Source organism: Physeter macrocephalus, chromosome 17, assembly GCF_002837175.3.
Source record: "Physeter macrocephalus isolate SW-GA chromosome 17, ASM283717v5, whole genome shotgun sequence".
NCBI classification, from domain to species: Eukaryota; Metazoa; Chordata; class Mammalia; order Artiodactyla; family Physeteridae; genus Physeter; species Physeter macrocephalus.
The window spans coordinates 10391582-10410612 of record NC_041230.1 but is presented as its reverse complement, the minus strand read 5'-3'; the positions used below and the strand labels follow the sequence as shown (position 1 = coordinate 10410612).

The following is a 19031-nucleotide window of genomic DNA, read 5'->3' as shown; positions in this document are numbered from 1 at the left end:
TTTTTTTGCGGTACGCGGGCCTCTCACTGTTGCGGCCTCTCATCTCCCGTTGCGGAGCACAGGCTCCGGACGCGCACGCTCAGCGGCCATGGCTCACGGGCCCAGCCGCTCCGCGGCCTGTGGGATCCTCCCGCACCGGGGCACGAACCCACGTCCCCTGCATCGGCAGGCGGACTCCCAACCACTGTGCCACCAGGGAAGCCCGAAAAAATAGCAAATAATGTATTCTTGTTTCCCCTCCTTTTTTATACAAAACGTAGCAAACTGTAGATATTTGTTTTTCACTTGCTTTATTTCACTAAGCAATCTATTGTGGAAATTAACTCTTTTTGCCAGACGTTTACATTGTTTTCAGGTTTATGTGGTTAGGAACTATAAACAAAGCTCCAGCTACTGTTGTCCTTCCTGTTTCCTGGTGTGAGTAGTCAGGGTTTCTCTGGGGTCACACCTGAGAGTGGGACTGCCAGGTGGTGCGGTGTGCTCATCTGTCCTTCTAGATGATGCTAACTTGTACTTATTCGCCATCTTTTGGCCCAGGAAGCAGAGGGGCTCACCCAGGGTCTGACAGCATGGAGTCCAGCCTTGAGCGCTTCCTTGGGCACCCACCTTGGTGCTCCACCCATCATCTGATCTTCAACCTGCACCATCTTTCTCTCCTCAGGTTCTCCCCCAACTAAACGGCAGCGGCGGAGTCGGGGCCGTCCCAGTGGTGGCGCCAGACGGCGGCAGAGAGGGAGTCCAGCCACCCCCCAGCAGCAGCAGGAGCCAGCCGGGCCTACCTCAGAAGGCAAAGTGACCTGTGGTAGGTGTCTGTGCGTGCCTTGGGAGTGCATGTGCAGTGCCTGTTGCAGCCAGTAGAGCTGAAGGGTGGGAGAAGTGGGCCCTCATCTGGGTTGTGACACCCAGTGGGTGGGCAGCAGCTCCATGCATCTGTCAGCACAGTGGAGTCCCTGTCTTTTCTGTTGCCTACTCGCTTGTCTACATCCTGCCCATAGTTGAAGGTTTGTGTTGTGTGCCGCCTCCTCCAGGAAGGCTTTCCTGACAGTCCCCTGTCCTCAATGTCATTTTTTGTTGGAGGAGTCAGGCAGGGGCTGAGCAGCTGGGCCTGGCAGGCCTCAGAGCAGATGGGAGTTAGATTTTATTCTGTGAGTCAAGTGCTTTCCAAGCATTTTTAGCAGGGGAGTGAAGTGATCTGATACCAGTTTTTAAAGGAACTCCGATTTCATCTGGAATATCAGTTAATAAATGAGTTACAATTTGCGAAGTGCTTAGAACAGTGCTGGACATGTAACACATGCTCTGTAGGTGCACATGAAATAAATCCAACAAAGTGGAAGCAGGGAAATGAGTGGAGGGGCTTCACAGTCCAACAAGGATGAAGCAGAGGTCTGGCCTGGGGTAGTGGCGTTGGAGAGGGTGAGAAGGAGGTGGACTTAAGGAAATTAACATTTTGGATATAGGGTTGACTGTCCTTGCAGACAAGTGGGTTGAGTGGGTTAGGGGACTCTGCTCTGCAGACTCATGCAGACCTTGCCCTTGAGAAATTCTCACTGGTCCTGAGGGGAGGACACAGGCACGGGTAGGGCGCATGCTCTCTCACACTCCCACACGCCCCTCTGGTACCCCCTCCTCTGAGTTGGGCAAGACTCTGGTCACAGAGGGTATCAGCTGGTGAGAGGCTCAGGCTGGGTGGGTGGGGGTGGAATTATAGGAGGGAAGGTTGAGGGGCAGGTGGTGGCAGCTCTGCATCCCCCAGGAGACCTTGGCCTCGGGGCGCTTCCTCCTGCCATCTGCAGAGCCTCCAGCCCCCAGAGCGCATGAGCCTGCCTCCTCCTGGTGCCCATTGCGGCCCCCCAGGCCCTGGTGGTCCTAGCCGCTCCCTAGATGAGGCTGTAGACACCTGTGCTGGCTGCTTTCAGGAGGAACAGGCCAGTGGAGCCAGCCTGAGTCCTCAGACAGCCCGCACTTGAGGGGGTGGCTGTTTGGTCGTGACTCTCCCCAGAGTCAGGAGTTAGTTACCAGAGCCACCCACTGGCTGGGTGGCCTAGAGAGTCACTGCCTCTGTAGGGAGCAGGCCAGGCTGAGGCCTGCGAGGGGTCTTGCTGCTGGAGGCCTCCATCTCTTCTCTGAGGGTGGGGAGGTTGTGAACCTGGGTGTGGCTGTCTCTTGCTGTGGGGCATGGCTGCGCAGTTCTGACTGCTGACTCACCAGGCAGGGTGGGGCTGGAGTGAGGCTTTCCCTAGTAGGGCCTGGTTTTCTGCCCTGAAAATGGAGATGGCCTAGTCCCAGGGGTGGAAGGAGGTCCCTCCAGACCTGAGTGAGGAACGTGTCTGCCATTCTTGCCTCCTCCTCACCTGTGATAGCCGTGGGGGTTGACCCCCAGGCAGCTGCCTTCCACTGAGGGATAGAACCAGACTGAACTCCGGAGGTCCCAAGAGTGTGAGGAAGGGGCCATGGGGAATCCTGGGCTCAGACACAGGACCTCTGAGTTTCCACATCCCTCTCAGGGCCGTCCACTGCGCTCTGTGCTGAGCGTGCTCCTCACCTGACCTTGAATTCTCAAGACGGCCCTTGAGGTAGGGATGCCGTCCCCCATTGTGCGGAGTGGCAGGGCTGGGCTGAAGTTCGGGTTTGCTCATTTGGTTGTTCCACGTGTGTTTATAGAGCATTGACTCCCTGCTTGCATCCCACAGAAGGGACTGGAGGCCCCTGCCCTCGTGGAGCTTGTGTTCTGGTGGGAGGAGAAGGCTAAGGGAAGGAAGAGAAACTTCAGGTGTCAGCTGTGAAGAGAAACAAGCAGGGGGAGGGGGTAGACAATGATGGAAAATGCAGTTCTAGGTGGATTTTCAAGGTAGGGTGGTCTAGGAAGGCCTTTCAGAAGACAGGAAGAGAGGTAGGAGTGTGTGGATGGCTGAGGCAGGGTGTTGCAGATTGAGGGGACGGCAGGAGCAGAGGCCTGTGTGGGGACATGGCAGTGGTGGTGCTGGGATGGAGAGGAAGCCGGCAGGGCTGGAGCAGAGGGAGTGCGGGGAGGCTGCCAGGGGGTGAGGGCAGGAGAGGTGACCAGGGGCCCATCCTGCAGAGCCTGGGAGCCACGGGCCAGGCTTTGCGTTTTTTTAAATGATGGAAAGCAGTTGGAGGACTTGAATGACAGGCTGAGCTTTGCTTTTTTTCCCTTCAGTGTTTCCTATGGAGAAGAAATAGAAGCAGACAGATTAGCATAACGAATCCTGGCTCCCCGGCACCCAACCTCAGCAGTTGTCAGGTCGTGGCTGATCTTGTTTCATTAGCCACGTTATTTTGGAGTCATTTCCAGGTGTCCTTTTATTTCACTGGTAGATTTTTCACTGTGTATTTCTAGAAGATAAGAATTGGGGAATTCCCTGACGGTCCAGTGGTTAGGACTTGGACTTGGCACTTTCACTGCCGTGGCCCGAGTTCAGTCCCTGGTTGGGAAACTAAGATCCTGCAACCTGCGCAGCCCCCCCCCCCCCAAAAAAAGAATAAGAATTCTTAAAAAAAAAAAAAATCACACCAAAAAAATAACAATAACTTCTTACTCTCATGTGTCTGTTCAGTGCTTAAATTTCTAATTCTTATAAATATTGGTTCTCTTAAGTCTCTCCTAATTTATAGGAGTCCCCCACCACCTCTGATTTCTCCCCCACCACCCTTGCATTGTATTTGTTGAAAGTAGTTGTCCCGTAAATCCAGTCCCAAAGACTGGATTTTGCAGATTGCATTCTGTGGTAGGATTGACTGAACATGTTCCCCTGTCGTCTGTATTTCCTGAAAATTGGTAGTTGGGCCTGGAGAGGCTTGATCAGATTCGGGTTTGATGGTTTTGTTTTTTTGTTTTCTTATTTTGGCCACGCTGTGCGGCTTGCAGGATCTGTTTCCTGACCTGGGATCGAACCCCCGCCCTTGGCAACGGAAGTGCAGCATCCTAACCCCTGGACTGCCAGGAAATGCCCTTTTTTTTTTTTTTTTTTTTTAAATAATTTTAATTAATTAATTAATTTTGGGGGCTGCATTGGGTCTTCGTTACTGCACGTGGGCTTCTCACTGCGGTGGCTTCTCCTGTTGCAGAGCATGGGCGCTAGGCGCATGGGCTTCAGTAGTTGTAACTCCAGGGCTCTAGAGCACAGGCTCAGTAGTTGTGGCACACGGGCTTAGTTGCTCCGCGGCATGTGGGATCTTCCCGGACCAGGGATTGAACCTGTGTCCCCTGCATTGACAGGCGTATTCTTAACCACTGCGCCACCAGGGAAGCCCCCCTTCTGTTTTTTTTCAAGCTCACCTCCTAGGTGGTATTGTGCTCTTCCTTTAGGAAGCAGGCAGAGGCTGCTTGTCTCTTACTGCCCTTGGTGGCAGCAGCTGCTCACTGCTTCCATGCATTAGTTCAGGAAAGGTTGAAGGACTTTACAGTGACACCGTGACTCTGGCTGTGCCTTTGGGGAAAAGACTGGAGCAGAAGAGGGGGCCGGCTCTTGTCCAGAGGAGGTGCTGGTATTGGTGTGGCATTGGAGGGCAGAGTCTGTCCCTTAGAGCTTACTAGCTGATTCTCTCTGCTGGGCACAGGTCCTCTGTGTCCCCAGCCTTTCCTATTAGTAACTCCCGGAGGGGAGACCTGAGTGAGAGAGTCATCCCTGGCCTCCAACCACACCCAGCACAGGGTCTGGCATGGAAGGCTGCTCACCTGCTCACCTGGGCCTGTCCCTCATACCTTTCCTGATCCCCCACTGGAAAGCCCCTCCCATTTCCCCCTGCGGCCCATTCTGTCCCAGAAGAGAGACTGATGAGGTGTCGGGTAGAGGGACAAGAGTGTTGCGGGGCTTCCCTGGTGGCGCAGTGGTTAAGAATCCGCCTGCCAATGCAGGGGACACGGGTTCGAGCCCTGATCCAGGAAGATCCCACATGCCGCGGAGCAGCTAAGCCCGTGTGCCACAACTACTGAGCCTGCGCTCTAGAGCCCGCGAGCCACAACTGCTGAGCCTGCGAGGCACAACTACTGAAGCCCGCGCGCCTAGAGCCCTTGCTCCGCAACAAGAGAAGCCACCGCAATGAGAAGCCCACGCACCACAAAGAAGAGTAGCCCCCGTTCTCCGCAACTAGAGAAAGCCCGTGCGCAGCAAGGAGGGCCTAATGCAGCCAAAAATAAATAAATAAATAAATAAATTTTTTAAAAAAAGAAAAGTGTTGGGGCCCACCTGAGTGCAGGAACCCGGAGCAGCTCTCCTCTCGGGGCCCCACCCTCCACCCTGGGGGCAGGGAGCATCTCCCTACCATTGCAGAGGGACTGTTGACAAATGCTTGGTGTGTTCCTGGCCGGAGGAAACTATTCAGCCACCTTCAGTCTTCCCTGAGTGCTGCCCTGGCTCTTTTTCTGACCGCCCTGCTGCTTCTGCAGAGCAGCTGGAGTTGTCTTGGTTTCCTGAGGCCACTTCCTTTCTGCTGCACTCAGAGGAGTGCCAGACACTGGCCTCAGCCCTTTACCTGCATCCAGCCGTGTAATCCTCACAGTGGCCCCATGAGAACAGGTACTGGGGTGAGGTTGTTTTATGGAGGAGGCCACCGAGCTGCAGAGAGGTGTGGTCAGCTCAGGAGGCCCCAGACTCCCTGCCCCAGCCTGCCAGGGCGTGGTCAGCCCCGTGCCTCCAGTTGTCCCCTTGTACACTTTTCCACCATGCTGGCCCCCTAGCCTGTGAATGCCCCAAGTTCATTTTTTGCCTCTGGACTTTCACCCACACCGATCTCTTCTGGGAAAGTCGCTCTTCTCTTTTCACTGCTTTCCTGTCTCGATTTACTTGTTCTCTTTCACATTTTACTTCCAATGTCATTTCCTGGAGAGGTCCTCTCTGATTGTTTCAATCTAAATCGTTCTCTATAATTTCCTCTCCTGACCCTTGGAATGTCTTTTAATTATGGATTTATGTGTATGGTTGTATGAGAGGCAGCAAACAGGATAGGGATAGTTAAAAGAGCTTGGGCTCTGGAGCCAGGCATCTCGGTTGGAATTCCAGCTCTGCCATTTCCTGCCTGTGTGGCCTTGGGCAGGTGACTCACCCTCTGTGCCTTAGTTTCCTCATCTACAAAAAGGGGACAATAGCACTGCCTCATACAGTTGCAGGCATGATCAAAAAGGTCAATAGATGTGAAATGTGTGAAGGTAGTGCAGTAAGTACTATATAAGTGTTACCCTACGGTTAAGTTATTTTGGCGAGGAACAGAGAGAGCTTGTGCGTGATGCCGGTGATTCAGGGCCGGCTGGAGCGGTGGCTCAGATGACACACAGCTCTCCTTTTCTCCGGTGGAGCGTCCCTGTCCTCCCCTTCTGTGTACTGTCCTCTTGTGTTCCAGACCGGAGGTTGGACCATGTCTTCAGCTGTATTTGGGATAATGAAAGTGCTGTGAGGACTCAGGGGTTAAGACAGAGAAAGCACCTGGGTAGGGTCTGGCCTATACAAAGTGCTCCTTGACTGGGGCTTTCATGTCTTCCATTCCCACTTGTGGTGGGGCGCTCGTGTCTCCCCACCGTCCCTGGCGCTTAGTAAATGTCTGTTGAATGGAAGGATGAATGGGACACATGAGGGTTCCCCCTGATCCTGTCCTCCTTCCACCCCCACCATGCCCGGTGGGCTCTGGGTGAATAGACAATTTCCACCGCAGGTCTAGTAGCAGTCTGTGCTGAGGAGAAAGGCCATCTGGGAAGGGATTCACCTGGACGGGCCACAGGTCCTGTGAGCCGGGCCTTGGTGGGTGATGGGCATTCTGGGCAGAAGAGGTGGACAGGTCATTTTGTGAGTAAGGCTTGTACTGGGACCACTTCCCTTGTGACTGGAGGGCAGGGTATGGGAGGATTGAAGGAGGAGGGGAGGGAAGGGGAGGTTGGCTCAGGGGCCCAGGTGAGAGAGGGCGAGGCCTAGGCAGGGGCTGTGGCGGTAGAGAGGTGAGTGTTGAAATCCCAGTTCCTGTTTTGGGGTGCCTTCGGCGTCCAGGCCCTGGGTCAAATGCTTCATGAGTTGCCTAACTTAATCCTCATGACCCCATCGTGCAGCAGGGACCTCTTGTTTGTCTGTTTGTTTTTCAGATGGGGAAACTGAGGCTCAGAGAGGTGAGGTCACATGCCCAAGGCCCCACAGCTAGAGAGTGGCGGAGCCGGGACTCGCCTCAAGGTCTGTCGCTCTCCGCCACCAGGCTCTGTGCCTCTGCCACTGAGCAGCCCCGTGTGGCCTTGGACAGGTGCTGCTCCTCCCAGTCCCCTGCTTCCCAGCCCACGCTCTGGGGGGCGTGGTTAGACACTCACAGGAGTCCAGGATGTGGGCCCAGAGGTCTTATCTGATCCTTAGGATGGAGGGAGCCAGGTCTGAGTGGTGTGGGAAGTCCTGGGGGCTAAGGCCAGGTAGGTTTTCCTGGGCCTCAAGCAGAGAGGGTGAGCTTCCCCTCAAGGCAGAAAAAGGAAGCATTTGGGGTTTGGGGTGGGAGGAGGAAGTGGGTGGTACTGAGAAGTCGCCTGGGGAAGCAGGGACCTGCTTTCTACTTTCTGCTCTGTGGTGACACAGTCTTTGAAAGGTGAAAGGAGTCAGGGGTATGACACTTCCCCTCCCAGAGCTTCAGTTACCTCATCTGTCAAATGGGTTCATTGTGGCCCCTGACCCACAGGGCTGATCAGGCTGAATCTCCAAGGGCAAAGCGTTTGGCACATCAGAGCTGCTGGTGGCTGCCATTTTTTAGCACCCATTGGTGGACCATCATCTGAACAGGCTTTCCAGTAGGGATTGTCCTCTGGTTTAGGCAGGAACCTGGGCTCAGAGAGGTGGTGACTTGTCCCAGGTCATATGGCTAGCGCCTGAAGGCTCCTGGCTTAGAATCAGCTCCACTGACCTGAAGCTGCTCTGTGGGGCCTGGGAGGGTCAGTGTCCTCTGTCATGCCTTGCTACTCCCTGGCTGTGCGACCTTGGGCAAATCATTTCTCCTTGCCTCCATTTCCTCATCTGTAAGTTGGGTTGACGGTAGGGCCTGCCTCACAGGGTCGTTTGTGAATTAAATGAGTTCGTGTGATTCTACTGCTTGTCATTTCCAGCTTATAGCAGATCGTCAGGATAGCCTGTGTTGTGAGTGGAGAGGAAGTTGTTAGTAGGCCGATTCACAGGTGGGAATTCAGTAATCCCACAGGGGGGTGATATGCCTGAGGTCACATTTACAGTGATAGCCTTGGAAGTTCCATGTCCTATCCCCTGCACAGAACTGCCACCACATTTGGGTGGATGTAGGCAGGGTTATAAGTGACAAACACAACTCAGACTGGCTTAAGCAAAAAGGAACTTGATTATAGCTGAAGATCCAGGTGCTCCAGGCACACGTGATGAACCTCAGGAGTCTTTTCCTCTCTATCCTTGGCCTTGTGTAGGTTTCATTCTCTCCCCTCCTGGTGGCAAAACGGCCCCCAGCAGCTATGGGCTTCACAGCCCACCTTCTTGGCAGCCTCTGTGGAAAGAGAGCTCCTGCTTGCAGTAGAGCCAGCCCAGTTCCAGCCTTGAGTCTCCTGGGCCTGGTGCTTGCTTGGTGGTTGGGGGGCTGAGGATATGACTGGCCCCACATGAATCTCTCTGTTCGAGGACGCAAGAGGGGTAAAGCTGCTTACCTAAAAGCAAGTCCGTTCATTCGTGCATTGGTTCTTTTACAAATGTGTATTGAGTACCTACTGTATGTCATGGGGCTACACTAGTGAACAAGACAGACAAAAATCCCTTCCTTCAGAGAGCTCACATTGGGGGGAGACAGGTGATAAGCCTGACGGTAAGGGAGAGCTTAGAGTAGGTTAGAAGGTGATAAGTGCCTTGGGAAGAAACGGAGCAAGGAAAGGGGAACTGGGAACCCTGGGCCAGGTGGTGGTGGTAAACAGGGTGGTCGAGGTAGGCTCATTGGGGAGGTGGCCTCTGAGCAAAGGCCTGTAGGAAGTGAGGGAGTAAGTCCCGTGGGCGCTGGGGAGAGAACACCCCGGGCTGAAGGAGAGGCAGGGCCGGGTGGAACCTGCCTGCTGGTGGGGGGAGCAGCGAGGAGGTGCTGAGGCTGGAGTGGGGCACGTGAGGGGAAGAGCAAGGCCACCAGGTCAGGAGGTAACAGGTCAGACCACAAGAGAGAAGCCGAGTGAGGGTGTCACCCGTACTTGGGTGTGGTTACCAGAAGGGGGAAGGATGTGGGGCTGGTGCAGGGCAACCCACAGTGAGGGGCAGAGGAGGAGGCCGGAGGGAGCGAGGCGGGGTGGCGGTCCCCCTCTTCCCCCTGGCCCCCCTGCGCCTTGTGTCGGCCCCTCCCTGACCAGTCCCTCCTTCTCCGCAGACATCCGGCTCAGGGTGCGAGCAGAGTACTGCGAGCATGGGCCGGCCTTGGAGCAGGGCGTGGCATCCCGGCGGCCCCAGGCCCTGGCACGGCAGCTGGACGTGTTTGGGCAGGCCACGGCGGTGTTGCGCTCACGGGACCTGGGCTCTGTGGTCTGTGACATCAAGTTCTCAGAGCTCTCCTATCTGGACGCCTTCTGGGGTGACTACCTGAGTGGTGCCCTGCTGCAGGCCCTGCGGGGCGTGTTCCTGACTGAGGCTCTGCGTGAAGCCGTGGGCCGGGAGGCTGTCCGCCTGCTGGTCAGCGTGGACGAGGCCGATTACGAGGCTGGCCGGCGCCGCCTGCTGCTGATGGAGGAGGAGGGGGGAAGGCGCCTGCCTGAGGCCTCCTGATCCTGGACCTGGCAGGACTGACCCCACCTCCTAGCCTCTGGGCCACCTTCTCCCCTGGAGGATGTCGACCATCTCTACTCCTAGAGGACTGTCACTCCACTAGCTCTGAGGACTGTGACAGCCAGGCCCCTTGATAGACCCTCCCACAGGATGTGGGCTTTGAGGCCTAAACCACTTCCAGCTGAGCTTCCTTTCTAACTCCCCCGCCCCGCCACCCCCCACCCCCACCCCCGCCCCCGCCCATTAGGTGCATTCCCTCAGCTTCAGGAGGCCAGGGGCTCAGGCCTGCAGATCCGAAAGGAAGGGAGGCATAGCCACACACCAAAGGCCCCGTGCACATCATATTCCTGACCCTGGGCTGTGTGCGTGCACACACGCTGCCCCCTCTGAAATCTCTCCTGGGCTCCTGCCCTGGCCTGTTCCACTTACTGCTTTGGCCTAAGGGCTTCTCTCTCAGGATCTCTGATTATACCGCCCCCCAACCCTGAGCTTCAGCCACACCAGTGGGCACTGGAGCTGGGGTGCATCTGGGGCCTGCTCACCTTGCCCGCACATCTCTACAGCCAGCCGGGCTCTGCCCAGCTTCCACACACAGACCTGGCTCTCCCCCTTCTCCTGCTCCCTGAATCTGGACACAGATTTGCACATGGATCTGCACCGAGTGTCACACATGTGTTGCAGCGGCATCAGACCAAGTGTGCTGTTTCCCAGGAGGCCAGGACCGGGAACCAGCTTCTTTCTCAGAAAGGAAAGGCAAAGGCTTGGGGCTGATTGGAAAGGCCTTTTATGAATGACACCAATAAAACTGCCCTGGATAGGGCATAGGTGGGCATCAAGGCTGTACTCTTTCTTTATGGGCTGGAGGAAGGAGCTGATTAGAGCCTGGTCCCAGTACCAATCCCGGAGTTCCTCGCCTGGTATCTGGCTGGAGGGTGGGCAGGATGCTGGACCATCATGTGCTGGCTGCTGCCACGGGCTTGCCCTCCTTTTGGCTTCAGTTTCCTCATCTGTTGAAGGAGGAAATACTGCCTTGGAGTCATAGACTCTCCCAACCTCATTCACACATGCTTCGCTCCTGTATGTCCTTGGGAGTGCTGGTATTTTTTAACTAGTTCGGTGAGATGGGCCAGCTGTCTATCTCCAAGGCCGACAGAGCCCAAGGGTTTGGAAACCAAATGGATCAGCAGCCAGTGCTCTCTGCCTAGAACCCCTCTCCAGGTGGCTCTTCACCCCTCACAGCTTCTGGACAGTTACTTATCTTAAATCTGGATCTCTGTTTCTTCTCCTGAGGCCAAACGCTACTTCCTGCTGCCCATGGCTACAGCTGAGGTTGTGGCCTCTTGCTCTTTCCCTATGCCTTGTTTTAAGAGTGTAGGAACTCAAGGTTCTTACACAATACTGGGGGCTTTCCTTCCTGGGTGAGAAGGGGACCTGGGCTGGGAGTTGGGGAGGGGGAGGGCAGGGATTCCCAACTGCTGGCTTTTCTTGGGGGAAAGGATGCAGCTATCCACACCTGGGAACCTGTCCTGGACCCCTGACCTGTGTTGATATACAGGGATACAGTGGCAAGTCTAGGAGTTGAATCCTGTCCAGGAGTCAAGACCTGATCCATCTAGTTGCTGTGTGATCCCAGACTGTCTCCATTTACCTTCTCTGGGAGGGAGGTAATGTGTGCTGGGCACCTAGATAAGATCTATTTAATACTTAGCCAGCTGTGTGAAGTAGGGATTTTGGAAGTGACATGCCTCAGGAGTAGAGAAGCACTGAGATGGAAAACAGCTCTCTGCTGGTGGATGCCGTCAGGTTGGGAAGGCAGGTGGGGGCTTCCACGTGCTTTCTCCTTCCCTCAACTAGAGGAGTCTCCTTGGCTGGTATGGGACATAGGCTTTCTTTTCACCACCTGTCAACATTTGGGGCCTTCCTCTACCTGGGGCTTCCCGTGCTTGTGGGGTGGGGGTTGCTGCTTGTCCTCACCTACCCTGAGCTAGACTTCAGCGTCCGCCTCTCAGGCCGTGGGGCGTCTCCCCGCCAACTTCCAGGTTGCGAATGGTGGGCCCAGCCTCTTTAGCGGACAAGATTCAGGCCCTGGCCCTCCCCGCACCTCCACTCCCATCCCCGCTTCAGTTCCTTGCTGAAGCCCCCGCCCCCTGCCTCAGCCCCGCTCTATCCCTTAGGCCCTCCCTCCTACAAGCCCCGCCCCATGCCTTAGGCCCCGCCCGCTCCACCCTTTTCAGCAGGGGTCGGGGGTGGGGAGGGGGGTGCGTCTTTCGTGGCAAGTGCATGCCGGAAGTAAGGGAGCTTAACCTTGAGGCCACGGGAGCCGGAGGCCGCGGGAGCCTGCGCGGGCGCAGTGTGTGCCAAGAGTCGGCGGTGGCGGGAACCTCGAGGTAGTGTCTTGCGCTTCCAGAACCTCCCTGAGCGCATGCGCTAGGGAGCTCGCCTGGGCTTGCCAGAGCCCGTGTTGGGTGTTTCACAGAGTCCTGAGGAGGCCTATTAAGTGAGTCAGACCCAGGCTAAGAGGACAACCCAGGGAGATCAGAGAGCTTCAGAAGTCGAGAAAGATTCTTTGGGGCAGGACGTGGACAGGCTGCAGCCAAGGGAAATAGGGGCCTGTGGGAGCTCAGAGGAAGGCGGGCCATGGTTTCACAGAGGAGAGGAACCTGGAGCTGGCTCTTGAAGGATGAGTAGGAGTTCAGCAGAATGACAGAGAGGGGCCATTACAGGCAGAGAACATTCCTCGAGGAGGCCTTAGGGAACATTCCTGAATGGGATGTAGAGAGACAGATGGACTGAGTCAAAGGTAAGTGGCAGTGCAGAGTCAGCCACGCCCTCTTTCGGTCGGCAGTCATCTACCACATTGCTAGCAGACACACAGGGGCCCTGACAATGACAACGTGAGGTGGTAAGTGAGGCAGGCCCGGCGTGCCTGCACAACAGCACATGTTCCGCGAGGCCTCCCGGTTGCCCGGCCCTGGGCTGGCTGGCCTCTGCTGGGGATCCTGAGAGGACTCTAGCCTGGGCGCTGGCTCTGGACAGCTCCTGTTCTGGTGAGTGAGCCAGACTGGGACACCGTGGGTCACAGCCCAGAGTAGTCAGTGACTGAACAAACAGCAGAGGCTGGGGGTGCTCAGATGACCCTGGATGGAGGGACCCAGGAAAGCTTCATGGATTGGGAAGCTCCCTGTTCATTTTATTAAAAATTATCACCACCGCCGCCGCCATCAAGACACTTTTTTTTTTTTTTTTTTGGCCATGCGGCATGAGGGATCTTAGTTCCCCGACCAGGGATCGAACCCACGCCCCCAGCAGTGGACGCGTGGAGTCACAACCCCTGGACCCCCAGGGAAGTCCCGCCAGGATACTTCTGTGAAACATAACAAATATCACCATATAACACATAATTGTGAAATATAGCATTCAGAAAAGTGCATAAAACATAAATGTACAGTTAATAAGCTGTTGTAAAACACTCGTGCCTCCCATGATAAGACAGACATTAGCAGCAGCACCCCAGAATTCCCCCCACCCCCTTTCTGTCGTGTGCGCCCTCCTGATCACAACTCTCCTCTTCCCCTAGGTAGGAACACTATTCTTTCTTTTACAGTAATAATTCCTTGCTTTTCTTTAACTTTCTAGTTTTATGTCACTCAGTGAAATAGTTAATTTTATCTCTTTTTGAATTTGATATAAATGGAATCATACAGTATGTTTTCTGTTGTGTCTGGTTTCTTTTGTTCAACCTTGTGTCTGTGAGATTCTTCCACGTTCTGTTTATTTGTAGCTGACTCATTTTTATTGCTGCGTAGCATTCATTGTATGACCATCCCACAGGTAGTTCATGCATTGCACTGTTGATGGACATTGGGTTGTTAGCAGTTTGGAGCTGTACTGTATAATGCTGCTGTGAACATTCTTACGTTTGTGTGTGTGTGTGTGTGTGTGTGTGTGTGTGGCATGTGGTGTGTGTGTGAACAAATGCTTACTTTTTTTTTTTAAGTTTATTTTTGGTTGTGTTGGGTCTTCGTTGCTGTGCGTGGGCTTTCTCTAGTTGCGGCGAGTGGGGGCTTCTCTTCATTGTGATGCGCGGGCTTCTCACTGTGGTGGCTTCTCTTGTTGCGGAGCACGGGCTCTAGGCACGCGGGCTTCAGTAGTTGTGGCTCGTGGGCTCTGGAGTGTAGGCTCAGTAGTTGTGGTGCACGGGCTTAGTTGCTCCGTGGCATGTGGGATCTTCCCGGACCAGTGATCGAACCTGTATACCCGGCATTGGCAGGCAGATTCTTGTCCACTGCGCCACCAGGGAAGCCCAACGCTTACATTTCTATTGGGATATACCTGGAAGGAGAATCGGAGAATTCCTGGACATGGGCAAGAGTATGTTCAGGTTTGGTCAGTACTGCCTAATTAGTTTCCTATGAGTGCTGTAACAAATTACCGCAAACCTAGTGGATTAACACAACATAAATGTATTCTCTCACAGTTCTGGAGGCCAGAAGTCTAAAATTAGTTTCACTGGGCCGAAGTCAAGGTGTTGGCAGGCCCGTACTCCCCTTGGAGGCTCTACATGGGAATTTGTTCCTTGCCTACTCCGGCTTCTGGTGGCTGCCAGTATCCCTTGGTCTGTGGCTGCATGACTTCAATTTCTGCCTCTGTAGTTACATTGCCTCCTCTCTGTCAGTGTCAAATCTCCCTTTGCCTCTCTCTTACAAGGATACTTGTGATTGCACTTAGGGCTCACTCGAATAATCAATAGTCTCCTCATCTCAAAATCTTTAATCACGTCTGCAAAGTTCTTTTTGTCACATAAAATAACATTCACAGATTCCAGACATTAAGCCACGGACTTTTTTTTTTTTTTTTTTTTTTTTGGCTGTGCTGCATGGCTTGCGGGATCTTAGTTCCCTGACCAGGGATCGAACCCATGACCCCTGCAGTGAAAGGGCAAAGTCCTAACCACTGCCGGGGAATTTCCTTGGGGGACGTTTTTCAGCCTACTACACTGACAAACTTCTTTTCTAAATTGTTTATACCGATTTACTGTCCCACCAGCACTGAGTGAGAGTTCTCTTTGCCTCACATCCTTGCCAATACCTGGTATTGTCAGACACTTTTAATTTTGTGGTAGGATATCATTGTGGTTTATCTTTCTTCTCCCTCATGATTAATTTCTGCTCATTCTTGAATGAGGAGCAGGAGATCTTTGGGGGAATAGAATGGGCAAGGGTATTCCAGACAGGTGGAATACCACGTATGAAAGGTCTCAGGAAACATTTGTTTAAACTGAGTAAGAGGTTGCTTTTTTTTTAAGCATTAAGTTATTAAAAGTAAAGAGTTTGCAGAGAGATAAATGGAACAAAGTCAAGGGTAAATAAGATGGTCCAATATGAGGTTCTGGTTGGGCAGGGAAGGGAGAGGAGCCAGGAGGGGGTCTGGCCAACGGGCAGAAAACAGAAGGATCAAGGGAGTGGAGCTCTCTCTGTGAGTTGATGCTACAGGTGTGATGGCAGCGGAGGCCTGCCAGGCCTGGAAGTCAGGTTCTGGGGTCAGAGCGCAGGATACTGGATTTTGAACATGGAAGACAGTACTGGGTTGTGGTTTAAACCAGGGATTTAAAAATTTTATTTATTTTTTTAATTGAAGTACATTTGATTTACAATGTTGTGTTAATTTCTGCTGTACAGCAAAGTGATTCAGTTATACATATATATACATTCTTTTTTATATTCTTTTCCATTATAGTTTATCACAGGATATTGAATGTAGTTCCATATTCTATACAGTAGGGCCTTGTTGTTTATCCATTCTACACATAATAATTTGTATCTGCTAACCCAAAACTCCCAGTCCTCCCCTCTCCCACCAACCCCCCGTTGGCAACCACAAGTCTGTTCTCTATGTCTATGAGTCTGTTTCTGTAAAACCAGGGATTTTTAATTTGGGACCCAGAGAGTCCTGTGTTACAATCCTGGCTCTGCCCCTTTACTGAATGTTACCCATGACTTTTCTCCTTCCCTCACCCCCAAATCATTCAACAATCATTTACCAATGTATACTTCTAGCTACTATAGGATGGGTCAGATCCAATCCCTCTCTTTTTTTTTTTTTTTTTTTTTTGGCGGTACAAGGGCCTCTCGCTGTCGTGGCCTCTCCCGCTGCGGAGCGCAGGCTCTGGACGCGCAGGCTCAGCGGCCATGGCTCACGGGCCCAGCCTCTCCCCGGCATATGGGATCTTCCCGGACCGGGGCACGAACCCGTGTCCCCTGCGTCGGCAGGTGGACTCTCAACCACTGCGCCACCAGGGAAGCCCCCAATCCCTCTCTTGACATGCTCTGGCTTTGTGGGGGATGTGATCACTGAGGGCATCTCAAAGGGACGTACGAGGGACTGTGGGAACGCAGGTGAGGCAGACACCAACTCTAATCTGGCTTCCCAGAACCCAGGCTTCCTTGAGCCTTAGGTCCTCGGGTTCTGTCACCCTCTGTTCCACTTCCTCATTGACATCTGTTGACTCCTTGCTTACTCCCCCTCATAACTGAAGACTCTAGCACATCCTCACAGACTTCTTCTCCACCCCAGCCCCTGCCATTCTGCTGGGATCCTTGACCTCCGTGTGGTGACCCATCCTTCTAGTTGTCTAGCCTCTTGGTCTCTTTCCACCTCATCCTTGGTGACCTTCCTCCCACACCAGCCATCCACTCCCAGGACCACACCTTGGACTTAGTCATGACCCGGAAGGGCAGTGCACATAGTGAACATTTACTGAGCAGTTATACCACATGCCAGGCGCTGTGCCAAACAGTTTACATGTTTACCCGTCCCAAAAACCTATAGGGTTGGTATTTTAAAGATGAGGATACACACTCAGGAAGGTGAAGTCACTTCCCTGGGTGACACATTTAGTAAAGTGGCAGAGCCAAGATTGCAACAGAGCACTCTCTGGGTCCCAAATTAAAAATCCCTGGTTTTAACCACAACCCAGTACTATCTTCCATGTTCAAAATCCAGTGTCCTCTGCTCTGATCCCAGCACCTTCCTTCCGGGCCTGGCAGGCCTCCGCTGCCATCACACCTGTAGCATCAACTCATAGAGAGAGCTCCACTCCCTTGACCCCTCTGTTTTCTGCCAGTTGGCCAGACCCCTCCTGGCTCCTCTCCCTTCCCTGCCCAGCCAGAGCCTCACATTGGACCATCTGATCTCTCTGGCTGGCTCTCTAAGAGTCAGGGTCCCAGCGGGAAACAGAGGGCTCCACAGCTGGGATTTCAAAGATCATTTAATGAAGGGACTTTTTGCAGAGAGCGTGGGGCAGGTTGAGAGAACCAACAAGGGAGGTGAAGGCAGCGGGAAGTTGGGACCACTCTGAGGTCTGCAGGGGTCAGGAGAGGAAATGATATTCCTGGAGCCCGGTGAGACCGTGGAACATACCTGAGCAGCGTTAGCATTGTGGAGGGTGCAGCCACTCTCAGAACTACGGTACTCTGACTTCCCTGGCGGTCCAGTGGTTAAGACTCCGCACGCCCAATGCAGGGAGCGCAGGTTTTGTCCCTGGTCAGGGAACTAAGATCCACGTGCCACGTGGCTCCCCCCACCAAAAAAAGAAAAGGGACAAAAAACCATGGTAGTGGTGGGAATTCCTTGGTGGTCCAGTGGTTAGGATTCCGTGCTTCCACTGCCAGGGGCCCAGGTTCGATCCCTAGTTGGGGAACTAAGATCCTGCAAGCCACGTGGCGTGGCCAAGAAACCAAACAACCAAACAACCAACCAACCAACCAACCACGGTACTGATCCAGAGCTGGGAGTAGGAGATGAAATATCCAGAATGACCCAGTTAGAAGTCAGAGGGCAAGGGAGCCTGGATGATGCTGTTCATATGGGCACAGAAGGGTGGAGGTGGACCTGGAGGGGCACATGGAAAATGAGTAGCACGCTCTGGATCCCTGTACACCCTGGCCTCTGCCTCATCTATCAGCACATCCTTAACCCTGGTTCAGGTGGTTGAGATTGGCTCAGAGAAGAATGGTGGCAAAGTGGTACATATAGGTGCCACTCCGACTTCTTGGTCACCCCCCTCTCTCAGTCACCACGCTCCCATGAACATCCCCCAACCCTACCCTTTCAGTCTCAACAAATAAAACTAAGGCTAATCAGTCATTCATTTCTTTCCGCTTCCTATACACACCTATAGGAATTCACACCCACCTTTACTTCCCTTCTCCAGGCTCTCTTCTAGTCCAGCCTCTCCACCCACGCATAGCCTATCATTAGGACTCCCAGAATATTTCTCCATCATTCTTCCCTTCTCTGTTTCAACAGTCCTTCCTTCTCGCTCCTTCTTCTTAGCCTATAAATATATGCAAATTTCTACCACTATAGCAACTAACAAGGACTTTGCTGGTGGTCCAGTGGGTAAGGCTCTGGGCTCCCAATACAGGAGCCCTGGGTTCCATCCCTGGTCGGGGAACTAGATCCCACATGCTGCAACTAAAGATCCTGCGTGCTGCAACAAAGACCCGGCGCAGCCTAAATAAAAAAACAAAACCAAAACCAAAAAGCTAAGAAAAAACCTCTACTTCCCTTTACTCTGTGCTCCCTCTGTGCCTGTCCTTTGTCTTTCTCCTCATCCCACACAAAATTCTTGAAAATAAGTATGAGTTAGGGTTCTTTGGCTGCAAGCAACAGAGACTGACTTGCTAACTTAAGCAAGCAAGGAATTTATTAGAAGGAAATAAAGGTGGCACACACAGTGAAAGGAAAGACCGAAGAACCCGGCTTCAGAAAAGACTGGAGCCAGGGCAGGGGCGGGAATCGAGAGAGCAGGAAGGAATGGAGGTTTCCTCAGGGCCCTGGCTGCTGCATGAATCAGCTCCAACCAGGTTCAGGCGTCCTGTCACGTAAGCTCACAATTCAAATTCCAGGGAGAGCTTCTGATTGGTGCAGTTTGAGTCATGTGACCTCCCTTTGGCCTGTGGACAGCTGGGCACCCTGGCGGACACAGTCTCATGGAATCGTACGTATCCGGTAGGCCATGGGTGGTTACTCAGAGAAAAATCAGGGAGCTGTCATAGACGGTGGGGAAATGGATGCTGGGCAGGCGAAACAACAGATGTCCGTGCACTCCTGGCTCGTCCGTCAGCCCCAGCCTTCATCTTCCATGTGAGTCCTCAACTCACCGAAAGCGTTTGCACCGAGCTTGTTAATGACCTTCTCTTGCCAAATCCAAGGACATTTTTCAGTCTTTATCTGCAGTTTTTTTTTTTTTTTTTTTTTTTTTTTTTTTTGTGCTATGCGGGCCTCCCTCTGTTT

At 53.4% G+C, this 19031-nt stretch overlaps 1 protein-coding gene across 14 annotated transcripts in view; it reads left to right on the top strand.

Annotated features, from left to right (window-relative positions):
- Nucleotides 1-19031, top strand: part of LOC102986691 (POU domain, class 2, transcription factor 2) — a 114155-nt gene that overhangs the window by 5907 nt on the left and 89217 nt on the right. For 13 of the 14 annotated variants that reach the window (XM_055078851.1, XM_055078849.1, XM_055078850.1 and 10 more), the window contains exon 4: nt 662-802. In XM_055078851.1, the coding sequence (XP_054934826.1) occupies nt 662-802 (141 nt within the window). Of the gene's footprint in view, nt 1-661; nt 803-9342; nt 10567-19031 lie in introns of those variants that run through there. The other variant, XM_007102181.4, reaches the window with a different exon arrangement.